Below are 16809 nucleotides of genomic sequence, written 5' to 3'. Positions count from 1 at the left end.
CCCAACTATTAACCAATAAATAATATCACATATCATTTGTTGGATGAAGAACGCTGTTGTTGCATTGATCTAGGCTACGTGTCGAACTACGTGTTGAAATGATCCGAGATCACGGGACCAGCAGGCGGCCTGCTTACGCTGGCATCATTCATATGTATTTATTTATGTTTATGCTTTTACTATTCATTAATAAAGTTGATAATTAACTAGAGATTCAGATTATCTGATTCAACAGAACTATGTTATTAAAATGATGAATCAAAAAGTTTAAAGATTAGTTAATTAATCTAAAATTTTAATTAATAATATAACTATTATTAAATCTAAGTAGTTGAAATAAATAAATATTAATTTCATATATAATAAAGTTAATTAAAATTAATTAATTAATTAATTAATTAATTTCCATTATGAAAATTTTTAGAATTTTTATTATTAAAATACTATTTTATTAATAATTTTTATGTATATTATAATTTCAAAGTTTTATTTTAAAGAATTAAATATAATAAATATTTATTTAAATTTTTTATTACAATAAACTTATATTTAAGTGATAATTTTTCATAATTAAAAACTTTTTAATTATTTTCTTTCAGTCTGATCTGTATAAAACTGTGTATTTATCTTTATTTTTATTTTTATTTTTATTTTTTTTCTCTTTGTCATGGCTTCATTTAGAGTTCAGATAAACAAAATAAAAACTTCAATTCATCTATCTAACTAGGCAGCTGCGACGAGAATACTAAACTGGGAATTAGAATGTGAAATGAACGAGCAGCTGAATATATAATGATTGGGGGATTGGAGCAGATCAACCTTCAGGGTGGAGTGAATCAACTTTAATTCATATTACAAGTGTGTAACAATAATTAATTAATTTATTATTATTTATTAATTTTAAAATTAAATAATTTATAAAATAAATTAATAACATTTAATCTTTATTAAATAAAATATTATATATATTATATATTATATCTATATTGACTTTTAAAAAATTTTAAAATTTTATTTTGTAAAATATTTAATTTTTTATTCATTTATATAATTATTTTAAATGTATTTTATTAATTTATATTTAATAAAATAATTATTATAATAATAAAAATAAATTTTATATAACTATAACTAAATTTTAAATATTATAATTATTGTATTTATTAAAAAAAAAATAAATTCTAGTAAAAATAAATATCTTAATAAATATTTTATTTATAATTTAATTATTAAAATTAATATTAAAATTTTAACTATTTCAATTCTCTACTCTTTCTCAATAGATTTTCTTTTATTATTGCTATATAAACTAACGGCATCCATACATGCTAAAGTAGAAAGTTGAAGATAAGCATTCTGTGTTCAACTCTCCTGTGGGAATTTCGTCAACTAGTCAACCAGGTTATACAAACGAAATAAATATTTATCTTTTATATAAACAGTCTTTATGATAAGCCGGCAACTGCTCTCCGTGCCGCCCGACAGAATACGGACCAGGCCCAAACTTGCAGATCAGCTGACCTGGGTTTGGGTAATTGGGGCGTAAATTTCGCCCGGAAAAACCTTCGGCGTGGTTTCATTGGGAGTTTCGGAGACAATGTTACCGAATCACGCCGTTTGCTGGGGCAGGGGAATGAATATTCGTATGCAGGCACCCAGGTACAACCCAGGCTGCAGAGCGGGAAATGTATTGGCGCAAGGTACCAACGCACCAGGGTCAGGGTTCGAGCTCTTGGGCCAGGGACTAAAATTGATGATTAACTATAATTTTGGGAGGGTGTGAAGAGCATCTGAAGAGGGTTGAGTACAGAGTGTTGATAACTAATTCCTGTAGAGATGCGAACTGGGTTCTTCTGCTTCTGTCATTTGTTCCCTCTTTCCCCACGGCACACATTGGTTGTGGGCCCTAATTACTCTGTACAGTTGTATCTATTCCGTATTCCTGAAGAGCACCTCCATCCTTGTGTTGCGAGCCTAGGACCCGACCAGGGGGAGGCTTGGATGAGCTTGATTTTGAGGGTAGGCAGCAGAGAACAAAATTCCCACGGGATAGTTCAACTATCCAGTTGACACTAGTTGACACTATGACAAATAGCAGATGCCTTGGATCCCGATCTCCTTCCAAGCACCTTTTCGACCCAAAGCTCCTGAACTCTAGCATAGATCTGGAAAAAGAAGCGGTTTTTTAGCTCGCAACAATTCTAACTCCCGGGTCGAGGTTATGCACCTAGCGGAGATGGTGTCGCAAACACGACAGTCAGCACTATATCGTACCGCTGCTAACGTTCTGCCCCTGTAAGCAAACCGGTGAAGGCGGACGCTAGTCTCGTTCAGGGCAGCCGGCCTCCGCTGACCCGGCCATAAATTACGCACGCATATTAATGTGTTGCAAAATGTGTTGTCCACCACTGGGAATGCGGGAAATCTTGGTAATCTTGGTACTCGGCCTGGGTGAGATTCCCCGCGACGAGTCAGCTAGATCCCTGTCCCGATGCGGCAAGGCCCGGCAATTTTGGTTTAGGTCTTGTCTCTTTCTTTTTCGTCTTTCCTCGAACCTCAACAACGTCAAACCTCAAAACCTTCATCTCTCCAAAACCCCTTTCTTCACTTTCTCGCAACCCCCTCCACCTCTCCCCCGCCTCTTTCCCAGTCGCCCCTCCGGGTTTCTATCATTCAATTCCCCCAATTGGATGTGTTGTTGCGGCAACCAGAGATTGTCACTGGCTCTTTTGAGGTCCCTCTTCCCAACGGAAAAAAAAAAAAAAACCCTTTATATAACGCAATTCTCTACACCCTACCATCGACTCAACACATCCCACATCCGTGGTAACAGACTCCGTGACGCACACTCCCCCCCCCCCCCCATCTATCTCCATGGCGGATGTCAATGGGACGTTTGCCTCGCCCCTGGCAGATGCCGGGCTGGCTTCCTCAGCTCGGAATCCCGTTGCTTTGCTCATATCCATCTACAACGGCATGTCCACATGGTCGATCATATTCACCCTCTTCCTGATGCTCGTGGCTTATGATCAAGGTATGATATGATAATCATTTAATCATTCCTGAAAGCTATTTCCTCTTTGTTTTCAATTATTTTGCCAATGAGAAAAAAGAAAATGAACAAGATTAAAAATGCATTTTTACTGTAATTGGTTTCGTTTTTTGTGATGCTTGCCTTGTCGGTCGCTAATATTTCCCAACAGTAAAATATATCTGGCTCAAAGGACCAATTGTTGGTCCCATGTTCAAAATCCCTTTCATGGGCCCATTCCTCGACTCTGTGAACCCTAAATTCCTCGTGTACAAGGCAAAATGGGAAAGCGGTGACCTGAGTTGCGTCTCGGTTTTCCACAAGTATGAATATCCAGTTTCGTTTCCCCTTTTTCCTCGCAAAACGGAAAATGAAAATATCAATTTGCTCACCTGAATCTCCTTTCATTGCTTGATTAGATTTGTTGTCATCGCTTCGTCCCGTGATACGGCCCGCAAGGTCTTCAATTCTCCAGCATATGTCAAGCCCTGCGTCGTTGATGTGGCTCATAAGCTTTTGGGCAAGGACAACTGGGTCTTTTTGGACGGCAAGGACCACGTTGCATATCGAAAGGGTTTGAACGGCCTTTTTGCTCGGCCTGCCCTGACCAGCTACATGCCTCAGCTGAATGACGTGTATAACAGGTATTACAAGTTCTTTGTGGAAAGATCCGCCCAGAACAATTTCAAGGCTGAGCCGTGGATGCCGCACTTGCGCGAATTGATGACTGCTCTGTCTTGTCGCACTTTTGTTGGACACTACATGTCCGACGAGGCCGTCAAGCTCATCGCGGATGACTACTACCTGATCACTGCGGCTCTCGAACTGGTCAACTTTCCCATTATTATCCCATTCACCAAGACATGGTATGGAAAGAAGTCCGCAGATATGGTCCTGAACGAGTTCAAAAAGTGCGCTGCCAAAAGTAAAGTTCGCATGGCTGCCGGTGGAGAGATCACCTGCATCATGGACGCATGGGTTAAAACCATGCTGGATTCCGCCGCATACCGCGCCAAGATCGCCCAAGGCATCAAAGTCGACCCATCAGAAAAGCCAAGTCATATCCTCCGCGACTTCAGCGATTACGAAATTGCCCAGACCCTCTTCACCTTCCTCTTCGCCTCCCAAGACGCCACCAGCAGCGCCTCAACCTGGCTCTTCCAACTGACCGCCGATAGACCTGAGGTTCTTGACAAGATTCGTGAGGAAACCCTGAGCGTCTGTGGCGGCGATCGCAACATGCCCCATCAGCATGAATATGCTAGATCAAATGACCTACACCCGCGCCGTCGTGCGAGAAACTCTCCGCTACCGTCCCCCAGTAATCTTGGTGCCGTATTTGGTCAAGAAGGATTTCCCCGTCTCACCCACCTACACGCTGCCTAAGGGTTCCATGATTGTCCCCTCTATCTGGCCCGCCACGCACGACCCGGAGGCATATCCGGATCCCGACACGTTTAACCCGGACCGATGGATCACGGGCGATGCAGACAAAGCAGCCAAGAACTTCCTTGTCTTTGGCACGGGCCCGCATTACTGTCTTGGCCAGACGTATGCGCAGCTGAATCTAATGATGATGATCGGGAAGGCGAGTATGCTGCTGGATTGGGAGCATCATACCACGCCTGTATCGGAGGATGTTAAAGTGTTTGCGACTATTTTCCCGATGGTACGTATTGTTCATGTACCTCCCTACTTACCTTAGTTCAACCTCAATTCCTCAGGAATATGTAGCGACTAACAAGTATCAAAATAGGATGATTGCCACCTCGTTTTCCGCCCACGATCTGAATGAGTCGTTTTCGCCTTCGGCTCAACTCAACGAACCCTTTTTGTTCCACGAATGAAATGAAACAAGAAACTCCCACAATACATAAAGGGAATATAGGATATGTGCCTCAATTCACGTTTTAATCATATTTACTCTTCCATTTTTTCTCACATTTGGTTGGATGTACGGTCCTATACCGTTATATCCCCACACGTCTTACCGGAACGGGCCTAGGCCGATCTGGATCGGCCATACATCCAACATGTGCCTCAACCGCTACTGGTGAGTAGCGCAAAGAGAGCCCGGACTGACCGACGTGTTAGATGCACGGTCGTGCTCCCGATCACTGATCAACACCTTTGTCAACCATAGTGTATCGGGGGCTTCGCTGGGCTAAGAATACTTTGAATTGCTAGTGCGATGATTATCGTATGACATATAATGTCGTCCATCGTTCGTCGCTGTCTGACAAAGGATGACGATCAGCTTCTTTGCCCCCAAGCCCCCGACTCTTTGTTTAATCGTCGGGACACATTGCAACGAAAAATAACCCTCTAAGTCACCTAATATCCCTCCCTTTTTCCCCTCGGAATTTTTGTATGTTCTTTTTAATTTTCCCTTTTTGCCCCCGGTGTTCTCGCGTCGTCTCATTATACGTCCGAGATGGTATTGTATGATTTGTTTTTGTCATTTTCCCATTTCCCCCATTTCCCCCATTCTCCTTTTCTCAATTCTCTTAATTGAGGCCCCATAGTCCTTGATTCAAGGGTTTCCCTGAAGAAAAAGACATGTTACCGTAGCAATGCTGACATATGGCCATATCTTGTTTTTTGCTTTTCAATGGTACTGTGCCACTTTCTACTCAATAAAATGTTCTTTTGTTGTAATTTGAATGGTTTTGTTTCATCAAGTATTTCTGCGTTTCTCACTTTTTTTTTCTTTCTTTTTCTTTTACCCTTGAATTTCCTTCTCCCTTTCTTCTTCAACCTTCACCTTGTCAATACGTGCACGACACGCATGATAGGTTTTCGGTCAACAAAAGTGTCAAAGAAAAAAGAAAGCAAAAAGCAAAACCTAGATGTGTACACATACACACTTGCATATTATATCTTACTAATACATTAATTGATCAGTCAAAGAGTTCATCAAAATTCCTCCTCGTGTTTTTTTTTTTTTTTTTTTTTTTTCTGTTGTTTGAAAAGTGTTAGATGGAATGAATCCGGTCCTTGCATAAATAGATGGATCCTTTTTTTTATCCCTTTCCTCCTCCCTTGGAAATTGGTTTTTTAGGATTCACTAGTCGCGTAGCAGGAGATTGCAAAGAGCGGATGAAGGAACTGGCAAATTGTGCGGAGGTACAGGTTGAAGATGGATGCGTCGTCTACAGAGACTTTGAGGATGGGAGGAGTCGACCTTGGCTTCACCTGATTTAGACACAGGGGTTAAGGGACAGAGTCAGGGGTCAGGGACTCTTTTGGCATTCGTCGAATGACAGATGATGTGAAAGGGTCATTTATCTCTAAATACTATCTTGGGTCGATGACGACGTGTGCCTACATCAGTGAGATGATGTGCAACCGTAATAGAGCCTCTTGCTGTGGGATATTGTATTGAGGGTCACTCTGATCTGTCTCATCCCAAGCCCTCGCCTACCTAGTTAACCCCCCGCGCCCCCGCACCCCCCCACCCTTTCCGCTCCCTCAAATATCTTGGGGGACTGGTATCTATGGCGGTCCAAGGGTGGCATGATGCAAGCTGGCAGCCGTTTAAAATAGTTGTAGAGGCGACACAATGATGAAAGTTGAATGATCGGGCCACCGTAGTTGGGAATTCTCAAATTGAGGATAACAGCATCTACTCCGTATGCGAGTCAGAGGGTCACCATAAGACGAAGCCGTTAACACACCGATGTAAAAAGAAGAGGTGCAGAGGAAGGAGAAATCGTAATTGTCTCTTGTATTTTTATTTCATTTGCCTTTTAATATGCGACTCGAATTCGAGTCCAAATCTGCCGCCGTAGCTTCCTGTCCAGGGTATCATCAAAACCGAACTCTGGGTCCAACCGTCAGCCAAAACAGCGGAAAATGCAATAGGTGCGTGGGGTTTATCAATCGTAGACGCCAAACCGGTGAGTAACATAGCAATCCTACGAGAATCAAGAGATGATATGAAAACTCCATACAAATAGAATTACAAGGCAAAGAATATCGATAGCAAGAAACGCAACAAATTATATTCAAAAAACCCAACTTGTAATCCCCGGCCTTAACAGATATATCTCACGGCATGTCATGTGCATTCCGTCTATCCACAAAGCCCATCTCAGAACCACACCAAAAAAAAAAAAAAAAAAAAAAAAAAAAAAAAAAAATTTGAAACACAGAACATCTCAAGCTCCCATTACCACCCAAACCCAAACCACCCTTTCCTCCCCTCTCCCTTCGCCGCCTGAACTGGCACCTGCCCCGCAACTACAGCTTCCACAGCGGTCCCATCGCCACCCCGTCCAGTCGCCCGTGGGTAGTCAATATAGTTCCACGCAAGATCCAGAAATAACGGTTTAACCGGTATCGGCTGCATCTTGGGCGGGTAAGTGACCAACTGGGATAGATCTACGGTGCCAGCGGACGGATATTCATCCAGTCGTTCGATAAGGGGTGGCTTGAAGGAGTTGTTGGTTTCTTCGTTGGTCTTGTTGGGTTCTAAAGTCAGGAATTCGATTTCGACGATGCCGCGGTATTGCCAGACTAGGGAGCGGAGGTGGGTGAGGAGGGAGTTGACTTGGGGGGGGGAGATGTCGAGGCGGGGAGGAGTGAACTTTTGTTGGTGTTGTTGAGGGGAGGAAGAGTCTGGGGTTGTGGGGCGGGAGGTGGATGCGAGATCTAAAGCGCGGGAAAAGAGGGCCAGGGCGTTTTTGGAGTTGGAGAGGAGGGCGTGGGATCGGCCCACTGTTAGACATCTGGGTTTTCATACGGTTAGCGGGCGAATCGGAAAGATGTATCAATTCCAATATTCATGAATGGGATTTAAAAGGAATACCTGAGCGCATGGAAATAGCTGCGCTTCTCACTAAGCTCCTCCATAAAGCTAGCATCACCCGCTACACCAGGTAACTCCTGAATGAAATCCATACTCTGCAAAATCGCATCGTACAAGGTCGTTCGTTCGCGTAACCGTGCCAGTTGCCTCCCAACACCTTTCCCACACGCCTTTGCCGAATGCCTATTCCCCCCTGAGCTTTTACCTTGCTCCAATTCAAAGTTGAGGCCATCGTCCATGCCACACAGGATCCGATTTCGACCCACCCGCCAGCCGACGAGGGCATAATTCACTGCCGTCCGAGTGACTTGCAGCGCCTGCATGCGCTTGTCTCCCTGATCGATCCCCTCAGCGGATAGTTCATCGATAGCGGTCTTCGTCGCATCCACCGCGTCTTGACTGGCAATTATCACATTATCGTAATGGGCTGCCTTCACGCTTAGTGACGCAGATTGGCCCGCGGGGCTAGACAACCAGGATGACAGTTGAGATTCTGCGGCGGACGCAGCGGCCAACGCTTGCGATATGACTGCATCTTCCAGGTTGACCGTTCGAGACCTCCAGGTGATGGTTTGTGGTATATCTTGAACAGAACCAGTAGTGGTCCGTTTGCTGTCTGCACCGAGTTCTGTCAGGCAATTTGGGTCAATTGACGTCACCTCATCCCGAACTCTGGAGTCTGAGGGCATGCTCTTAATCGCGATAGATTCCAGGGAGGCAGACCGGGGAAATTTTAGCTGATAAGCCGCATATCGTAGGCCTGGATCGATCGTAGTCGATAACAGGTCGCGAAATGTTTCTCGTTTCGCTTTGGTACTGAGTGCGCCGTAGATTACTTTCGCAAGTGAATATTGCTCTAGACATAGATCCCACCTTTTCTTTTCCATCCACAGCGCACCCAGGAGGGAGGCTAGATACCCCCGTGCCTCGAGGATGTCAATATTCGATGCGGAATATATGGACGGATCTTGAAGTACCGAGACGAGTTGCTTTGCATAGATAGTCGCTTTATTCAAACGAGTGATTATATGTCGCCTTGCAGAGCCGGTGATACCTTTGGTGGATGGATCCGCGGAATGGGTCGACTTCATATGCATTGCGGTAGCCCAAGCCCTATCTGCGCTGAGGAGAAGAAGAAAAGCATAGCTGTCACATTGTTAGCATAATTTTTTTAAAGATATTCCTTATCTAGAATATAACGTAAATAGAAGAATCATACTTGGCATCCTTGGAGATGTCTTCTGCAGTTATCCTAGGTTTTGGAGTGTATTTTTTGCCCCGCGGGGTTGTCTGTCCCAACTTCTTCCTAAGAGTGTGCAATCTGCGGGACAACTGGGCTCTATAAGAGTTGTAATCCCCAGCCAGAAGCGCATCTTCTCTGTGGTTAACGACAAAGGCGGTGATATCCATGCTTGCGGCTAATTGCATGCCAGACCAACCACCGCATACCTTATCCGCCGCCGTTAACTCTGGTGTAGTTCCTTAGATGTTGTTGCAGGGACGTTGATGTTTGGTGAGGTTGAAGTATTTATCGCTTGTTTGCAGTAGTTAGTGCACGGCGCCGGAGAAACATGCGGGCCGAAACCCAACATTTCTCCTGGCAAAAAAACATGATTTCGTTCTCTCACCAGGGGAAGAAACAGAGAAGAAACAGACGACAAGGGAACAACAGCCAGAACTGCCTTGCTATCTGCAGTCAAGACTTTTAGAGATACGCCTGCAGACTAGGAGGACTGGATTTGTAGCACGGTGTCCGAATTCTCATGATTATCCTTGACTGTCGTTCGTTCTTTTTTGTGCTCCCCTTACGAGCGACCATCCTAGAGCAATTTGACCTGCGACATGCCTTACATCTATAACCACCGTTAAACCACCATCCCATATTCCCACCTCTGGTTTTGAGGGATGCTAGAACGAGCTGCCCAGCGTCTAGAAACCGCAGGAGAATTTCTTTTCCGCCATTCCAAACGCCACGCTCGCACCCGACGAGTTTTGCATCCGGAATTCTGGCACCATGGCGCTGCTCTCATCGAAGCTCCCCTGTGGAGCTTTGAATTCCTTCAACCGTTGCGTCCCTCCCCCAGCAGACTTTTACCAGCTGCGGAGCCATCTTCCGTTTCTATTAATTACCTTCAAACCACCCATTTGGAATTCCTCTACCCACCAGAGACTCAGGTATTCGCGCGATCCTGTCTCCCACATATCATCAATGGTTCCGTCAATTATAGGAGGAAAATTGTCGGTAGGGCTTATTCGACGAATTCTGTTGAAACTGCTGAGCCTCAACAACATCAGCATCAAGAAGAGAGAACACCAGAAGCCGAAACCAAGGAGCAGCAGAATCATGAAGAACTGGAGGAACTGGGACCATCCGAGCTCGATAGTGACGAGACATTCCAATACCATGACCTCTACCAAAGCTCCCCAAAGCCTATAGTTTATCCTAAGCGGAGAGCATCCCCCTTATTGCCGTTTGTGAGGTTCGGGTTGGCATATTGTAATTTTTATCGCCGTCAGCGGGAGACGATGTCGCGGGAACGGATGAAGCGGATGGGATTGGAACATTCTAGGGGAAAAAACAGCTTACGCACGATTCTCACACGTGGGAAGGAGACCAAAAGACGACCGCGGATTGGCCGGGATGGGAAAATATTGGTGGAACCTAGCACTCTAGGCAGGCTTGATCGATATCTTAAGGGGGAATCTCCACGGAATTATCGATCCGTATGGAAGCTATATCAGGAAGTCAAGAGTCAGAAGCCAGAATACCACTCCCGCGTCCTTGCCTATCTTTCCGACTCCCGGGATCCTTTGGATCGCATTCGTTCCAAAATGACATTTGAAGTAATCGATATTAAACATCGGACTGTTGAAGATTACGGTCATGTGACTAGATCTTTGATTCAAGATGAGGAGAATGTCGACTTTGTAAAGGATGTTTGTAAGGAAGCAGTGTCAGAATTAAAAGGAGAAAAGTGCTGGGATATCGCCATGGCTGCGCTTGTGGATCGGATGAAGTGGAAAGATGCATTTCGACTTTGGCCACTTAAGCCTTATCTCCCCGAAGACCTCCCTTTGAAACAGATAAAATTCCATGAGTTAGCGAATATGCGCAGCTTGCTGGACAGAGTTTTGGGCTTACTTGATATGTTACGGGATCAAAAGTTGGATCTGTCGGAAGCTACACCATTGGTGCAATTTCTAGTTCATCTAATCGTCAAGAGGAAAACCCTTCTGAGACAAACTTCCCTTGAACAAATTCTATTACTGTTCTACAACCTTCGATCCGTCCGTTTACTCGAGAGCCAACATTTCTTCTGGGCGTTGTCAACGCTACGATATCTGGATATTGAATTAAAGACCACTCGTGCACTCCAAGTGTATTGGCATTTTCGTGTGTTAATGGAAACCACAAAGCCGCCTGAGAAAGTTCTCGCTGGACTTTTGAAAGTAGTGGCTGTCCTACAAAACACCGAAGCAACTAACCAGCTTCTCAGAGAGTTTCGGTTATTCTATGAAAAGCCGTCAGAAGAGGCATATCGGATCGCACTTACGGCGTTTTCCAGACTGGGAGATTTCCGGAGAGTGGATAATCTATTCAAGGCCTACGTGAACCACTACGGCAACCCGAAGAGTCTCTATTTTGTTAATCCTCTTATACACGTTAATGCTGCGGTTGGGAAGGTTTTCCAAGCCCGAAAGCGGCTAGAAAGCCTGCCCAACCAATTCTCGCTGAGCCCGGATATAACTAGCTGGAATATCCTCCTCACCGCCCATGCGAAATCTCGCGATAAGCCAGGTGCACTAAAAACTCTTCAGGAAATGATGGACAGGGGATTAAAACCAGATTCCCATACCTTGGGTATTTTAATGGGTCTGTTTGCCAAGGATGAAAGTGTCGAAACCGTAACGTACTTCTTGCAGTTTGCTAGAAGGTATAATGTTCGGCTGCACATGGCAATGCTTCACCCGGTAGTTGAGTCGCTGTGTAAAGATCGGAAGTATGACGCTGCTGAGAAATTCGCGGATTCGGTGATGCAATTAAAGGCTCCTGGTCTTACTACCCGGATGTGGAACGTTATCCTTTGGCACTATGCATTCCTTCCTGATATCGATTCAATGTTAGCCGTGCATGATCGCATGAGAAAGTTAGGGGTGAGATTTGACGAAATGACCTATGCTGCTACGATTCTAGCGCTTGTTCGCACTGGAAACCATGACGATGCGATTCGGCTCATTCAAAGACTGGAGGCCGGTCGCCAAGTTCCTGTGACACAATTCCATTATGCTATTCTTCTGTACGGCTATGCCTTGGTTGGAGACGAGGACATGATTGAATATACCCAGAGAGAAATCGTCAGGAGATTCGGGCATTTGAGCCTTAGCGCGAGATTGTCGATTCTCAAGGGGAAAGTTTTGATGGACAAGAGACTGATTGAAGAAGGGTATTACGTTGGGTACAACAACGAAGTTAGACTGGTGAATGCGGAAAATTTCCTCGATTCAATCATGAAGGATTTTAGTATTAGAGAGTGGGCTACGAAAGTCCCCCAACCTGGATCCAAAAAGAAGGCGGTCCGCGATGCGTTTCCTTATGCTTTTTACGAGGAACTCATCTCAGCTTACAGAAATTATGACGCTACCATCAGACCCAAGGAACTAGCTGAGAAGCTTAAAAGAAAGCAAAACAAGCTTGTCGATAATCCCAAGCTTGTCTCTCTAAGTCAGTTAGCCAACAAAATGGAGCTTCATCTTCGAGATAGAAATTTTGAGATGGTCGAGAAGCTCTGGAGGCAGGCGTTCGATCAAGCCAAACTCGGATCAACAGTTACAGTCTCTGTCATATTTAATAATGCCGGAATTACTGATAAGCATATCTCGGCGCACTCCATGTCAACTTCCCAGAGGTTTTCTCTCTCCGAGTGTCTCTCTATCCTCATGAAATCCTACGCAGAGCAAAATCTCCACTCCAAAATCGCCGTCGTTATATCTGAAGTTCAAAAGGCGGGTTTCGTCCTGACCACTCACGATTGGTCGTACTATATTGAACTGCTTGCTGTCTCTACACGGCAAGAAGACAGACTTAACGCTTTTATCCTCTTTGAAAAGTTGTTTATCCCCAATTACACTGGCTGGGCGCAGGTAAGAGCGAGATCGACAGCGCGACCCAAACATACCCCCTCCACATTCGCTCTACAGGAAGACAGAAATTATTATTTCCCCCATCGACCTGACCATATGGGCAGCGAAGAAAGTTACGCTTGGTCAAAGCTTGAACCTGATCACATGCAGCCATCCTACGATACTATTGTTCGGCTCGCTGCTGCCTTGGTTGATGCCAGGGCTCGTTCGGTATTGGATGCTGGTGAGGAGGTCAACGCTATACTGTTAGCTGCCCCGATGACTATGATTGCCATGGGGAATGTACACGACCCCCAGGGTGGTTTTGGACAGATTTTAAATGAGGCTAAACAGGTAGTGCACTCAGGTCCTGCAAAGCCAGTTATGGAGCCTGGGTTTCGCGACCATGAGGAGTTGAAGTCCGAGATTTCTCGACAGGAAGAAGTGATGAAAGATGCAGACACCAGTATTGCAGTTCCATCTCCATACGACCTCATCCCCTTACCCGACGGTGCGCCGAGGAAATCCGAACCGGACATGCAAATGATCAAAACGCTCCTGGAAGAAGATGCTGAATGGAGGCAGTTTGAATATAGAAGGCGAACCCAACGACGTCAATTCCTGGAAGAAAATCCACTTTTGAACGGCATACCTCCACGAATCCCACCCCATTTACATGGCGGTGGCCGCGAAACGGCACATTGGCAAGTCCTACGAGAATTGGGGCTCTTCAACACATCCCACCTAATCCAGCACAGCCACCTTGAGCTACCCGAGAGGCCGCAGAAGGAGCTAGAGGCAGAGAGGGAACAAGTGCACAAAGAGCGAATTCTCTGGCGCAAGGAGGAAGCCGAGTGGCGGCGGAAAGTTGAGAGCGGTCGCTGGAACGACTGGATTCCCCCGCGCAACAAGAGACTCTGGCTCAAGAAGATAGACGCAAGGGATGAACCGCTTATTCTCCATTATCTACGTCTGGAAGAGGATGCGTATGACCTCAAGGAACCGTATCGGAAGGAATGGGTGTTCTGGTGCAGGCTGCAGATCTGGAAGCATATGAAGGAGGAAGAGAGGGTCGATTGGAAGCTGTACCATGAGAAGAACCGGAGTAAGCGGTGGCGAGGGCTGCGAGAGTGGCGGGAGGATCTTAATTGGATACGGAACAAGATTCCACGGCCCGAACGGGTGGATGGGGAGTTTGCCAGTGATTGGGACAGCGAGGCTTATGCCCTTCATCACCATGCGAAAACGCGTCTGAATCAGATACGGGATATGATGGTGAAAATTTACAAACTGGCTCATCAGGATATTTGAGTGACAGGGGTTGAGAACAACTTTTGGCTGGGTTTTGGACTTTGGATGTGTCTGTGCATATGATGCTGTGTATTATATTATTTCTTTATTGTTTCCTTTATTAATGTCATTTTCCCATGTATGTTATAGAGGTATTTTGCCGTCATCTACGCTGGTATAGTGCATGGGTATACCTTCTCTACCTTTTCCACTTCACTCCTCAGGCATACATACGTATATATACAACCATTCTTTTGTTTTTGTGTGTTCTTTGGGGGTTGCACATGACGACAGTACCACTTGGAGACATGGTAAAGATCGGTCGGGAATTGCACCCAACGTCCTGCTCCAGCCCGTTGGCTCTAATATGTTAAATTTAACGGAGCACCGAACAAGGCTTCCAAGAAACCATAGGCGAGCTTAACCAGGGTCACCACGAGGAGGTATCTATAGCAGCCTGTCCTGGCCACCACGACTCCAGCAGGGTTCCAGAAGCGTGTTCTCCACTGCACTTAGCACCGACACAGACCTGAGACTCTACATATGTGACCACAACCGTTTCTCTCTACGTTGTTCCCAGAAAGCTGAAGTAAGCTGAAGTAAAAGTCGAAATGACTTACTTACGCGGAGAGCCGTCGCCGCCTTCCGGGGTTTTCTGCCGTCTTCCCGATCAGGCAATATTGATAGATCACATGACCGTAATGCCAGAACGCGAAATAAGGCCCTCTGATTGGCTGAGCAACCACAAAACGCGTAACGCGTAAACACGCTCCTCAAACCTCCAGACCGTTTTTTCTTTTGCGTCGCTGGTCGCAAAATTCAACTCCTTCATCCCCACAAATTCTCACACCAAAAACACCCCCAACCACTGCCATAGATATATCTAAGAGCTGAGACAGAGATTAGCAATTCTTGTCATTTGGATCTATGGTTTTCTTTAGTGATTGCCCGTCGAATTAAGACTTTCTCCGTGCTCTGTTGCCTGTGGGCTTGCCCACACCCGCATATTCACCATGGATCCCCAAGATCGCATCCGAGCCGCTGCTGAATTTCTCGATCCCAGTGAGTACTATACTTGCCATCTTATTACTTTCTATGTCATGGTCTAAATTGCGTTTTTTTGTTCCATCTAGGTGATCCTCGAGCGAGGAGGTATGCGGATACCACTTCTCCGTGACAGAGTGCACTGATGAGAAAGTACACGATTTTCCTAACAAGTGCTGCAGCTATCGAGCGGATATCGTTTTGATGCTCAATCGTGGATTGCGAAGACTTACAGTATGGAATATCTGGACCTTTATTGTGGTCCATTGAAGTCCGAAGGCATTCGACTGACTTGGTTGATGCCATCAAATATAGGTCAGCTTAGATGAGATTAGAGCGCACAGCGCAGAATTGGCTAATGGGTTTGTTATTTACTCCCCATTTTCAATCTTCACGTCTTTGATCTTAAGCGTTAAGCACTTCATTGATTAGTCTCTTTACGTCTCCCCACGATTACACTGCAGCCTTCAATGCGGCGTTGAAAGAAATTATCAGCACATTGCCCAATCGATCGGCCAAGGAGACTTCAAATGATACGGTACGTAACAAACATATAGAGTCCGGGACTTTGTTATGTAAAAATACTGATTATGGGAACATTGTGTAGATGTACTACTGTGCTTATGTAGGCGCTTTCGGCGAATATGCTTGCAATCCTCGCACATTGGGTTCATCCCACTTAAACCGATTGATAAGCCTTGAAGGCATTGTTACGAAATGTTCTCTCGTCCGACCGAAGATTATCAGAAGTGTTCACTACAGTGAGAAAAAGGAGGAATTTTTGATGAGGACGTATCAGGATCAGACCATGACGGCCAGCGGGGCTACGAATTTGAATGTTTACCCTCAGGAGGATGATGAAGGGAATCCGGTATGTAATTCAACCCCTGCCTGAGCTTAGTGGAGGGAATATATTTATTCTCGCTAACTCGATTAATAGCTGATCACCGAGTACGGATATTGTATATATCGCGACCATCAAACAATATCGATACAAGAAATGCCCGAACGTGCCCCGGCTGGGCAGCTCCCTCGCGGTGTTGATGTCATACTTGACGATGATCTCGTCGATAAAACCAAACCAGGTGACCGGATTCAATTGGTCGGGATACATAGGTCTCTCGGAAACCGAAATGCGAGCACGAGCAGCTCTACATTCCGCACTGTGATCCTAGCAAACAACATCATTCAACTCAGCTCGAAATCAGGGGGTGGGATTGCTCAAGCGACCATAACAGATACTGATATCCGCAATATCAATAAACTTGCGAAGAAGAAGAACGTCTTCGATCTCCTGTCTCAGTCTCTCGCACCAAGTATATATGGTCATGATTACATCAAGATGGCCATTCTCTTGATGTTATTAGGTGGCATGGAAAAGAATCTGGACAATGGAACTCATCTTCGTGGTGACATTAACATTTTGATGGTTGGTGACCCGTCCACTGCCAAATCACAACTTCTTCGTTTTGTCCTCAACACAGCTCCTCTTGCCATCGCCACGACCGGTCGA

General features: G+C 45.2%; 4 protein-coding genes across 4 annotated transcripts in view; 3 read left to right on the top strand and 1 right to left on the bottom strand.

Moving 5' to 3' along the window:
• Nucleotides 1-2874: 2874 nt before the first annotated feature.
• On the top strand, nt 2875-4826 carry PAAG_11073 (hypothetical protein; the record flags this gene model as incomplete). The annotated part of the gene is made up of 5 exons (XM_015846781.1): nt 2875-3034; nt 3204-3354; nt 3451-4322; nt 4354-4700; nt 4788-4826. 5 exons carry the CDS (start codon nt 2875-2877, stop codon nt 4824-4826), a joined length of 1569 nt encoding a protein of 522 aa, XP_015703585.1.
• A 2376-nt stretch (nt 4827-7202) lies between these two features.
• Nucleotides 7203-9251, bottom strand: PAAG_00229 (hypothetical protein; the record flags this gene model as incomplete). The annotated part of the gene is made up of 3 exons (XM_015843949.1): nt 7203-7761; nt 7842-8987; nt 9061-9251. 3 exons carry the CDS (start codon nt 9249-9251, stop codon nt 7203-7205), a joined length of 1896 nt encoding a protein of 631 aa, XP_015700284.1.
• Nucleotides 9252-9746: 495 nt separating this feature from the next.
• On the top strand, nt 9747-14273 carry PAAG_00228 (hypothetical protein; the record flags this gene model as incomplete). The annotated part of the gene is made up of 1 exon (XM_002797643.1): nt 9747-14273. One exon carries the CDS (start codon nt 9747-9749, stop codon nt 14271-14273), a length of 4527 nt encoding a protein of 1508 aa, XP_002797689.1.
• Nucleotides 14274-15265: 992 nt separating this feature from the next.
• Nucleotides 15266-16809, top strand: part of PAAG_11072 (hypothetical protein) — a gene marked incomplete at both ends in the record, with an annotated part of 3181 nt that continues 1637 nt past the window's right edge. The window contains 7 exons of the mRNA XM_015846780.1: nt 15266-15314; nt 15386-15404; nt 15479-15530; nt 15612-15658; nt 15729-15834; nt 15904-16167; nt 16237-16804. Coding sequence (XP_015703584.1) covers nt 15266-15314; nt 15386-15404; nt 15479-15530; nt 15612-15658; nt 15729-15834; nt 15904-16167; nt 16237-16804 — 1105 coding nt within the window. The remainder of the gene's footprint in view (nt 15315-15385; nt 15405-15478; nt 15531-15611; nt 15659-15728; nt 15835-15903; nt 16168-16236; nt 16805-16809) is intronic.

This window comes from Paracoccidioides lutzii, assembly GCF_000150705.2.
Source record: "Paracoccidioides lutzii Pb01 unplaced genomic scaffold supercont2.1, whole genome shotgun sequence".
In the NCBI taxonomy this organism is placed as follows: domain Eukaryota; kingdom Fungi; phylum Ascomycota; class Eurotiomycetes; order Onygenales; family Ajellomycetaceae; genus Paracoccidioides; species Paracoccidioides lutzii.
This window is presented reverse-complemented; position numbering and strand designations above follow the sequence as displayed.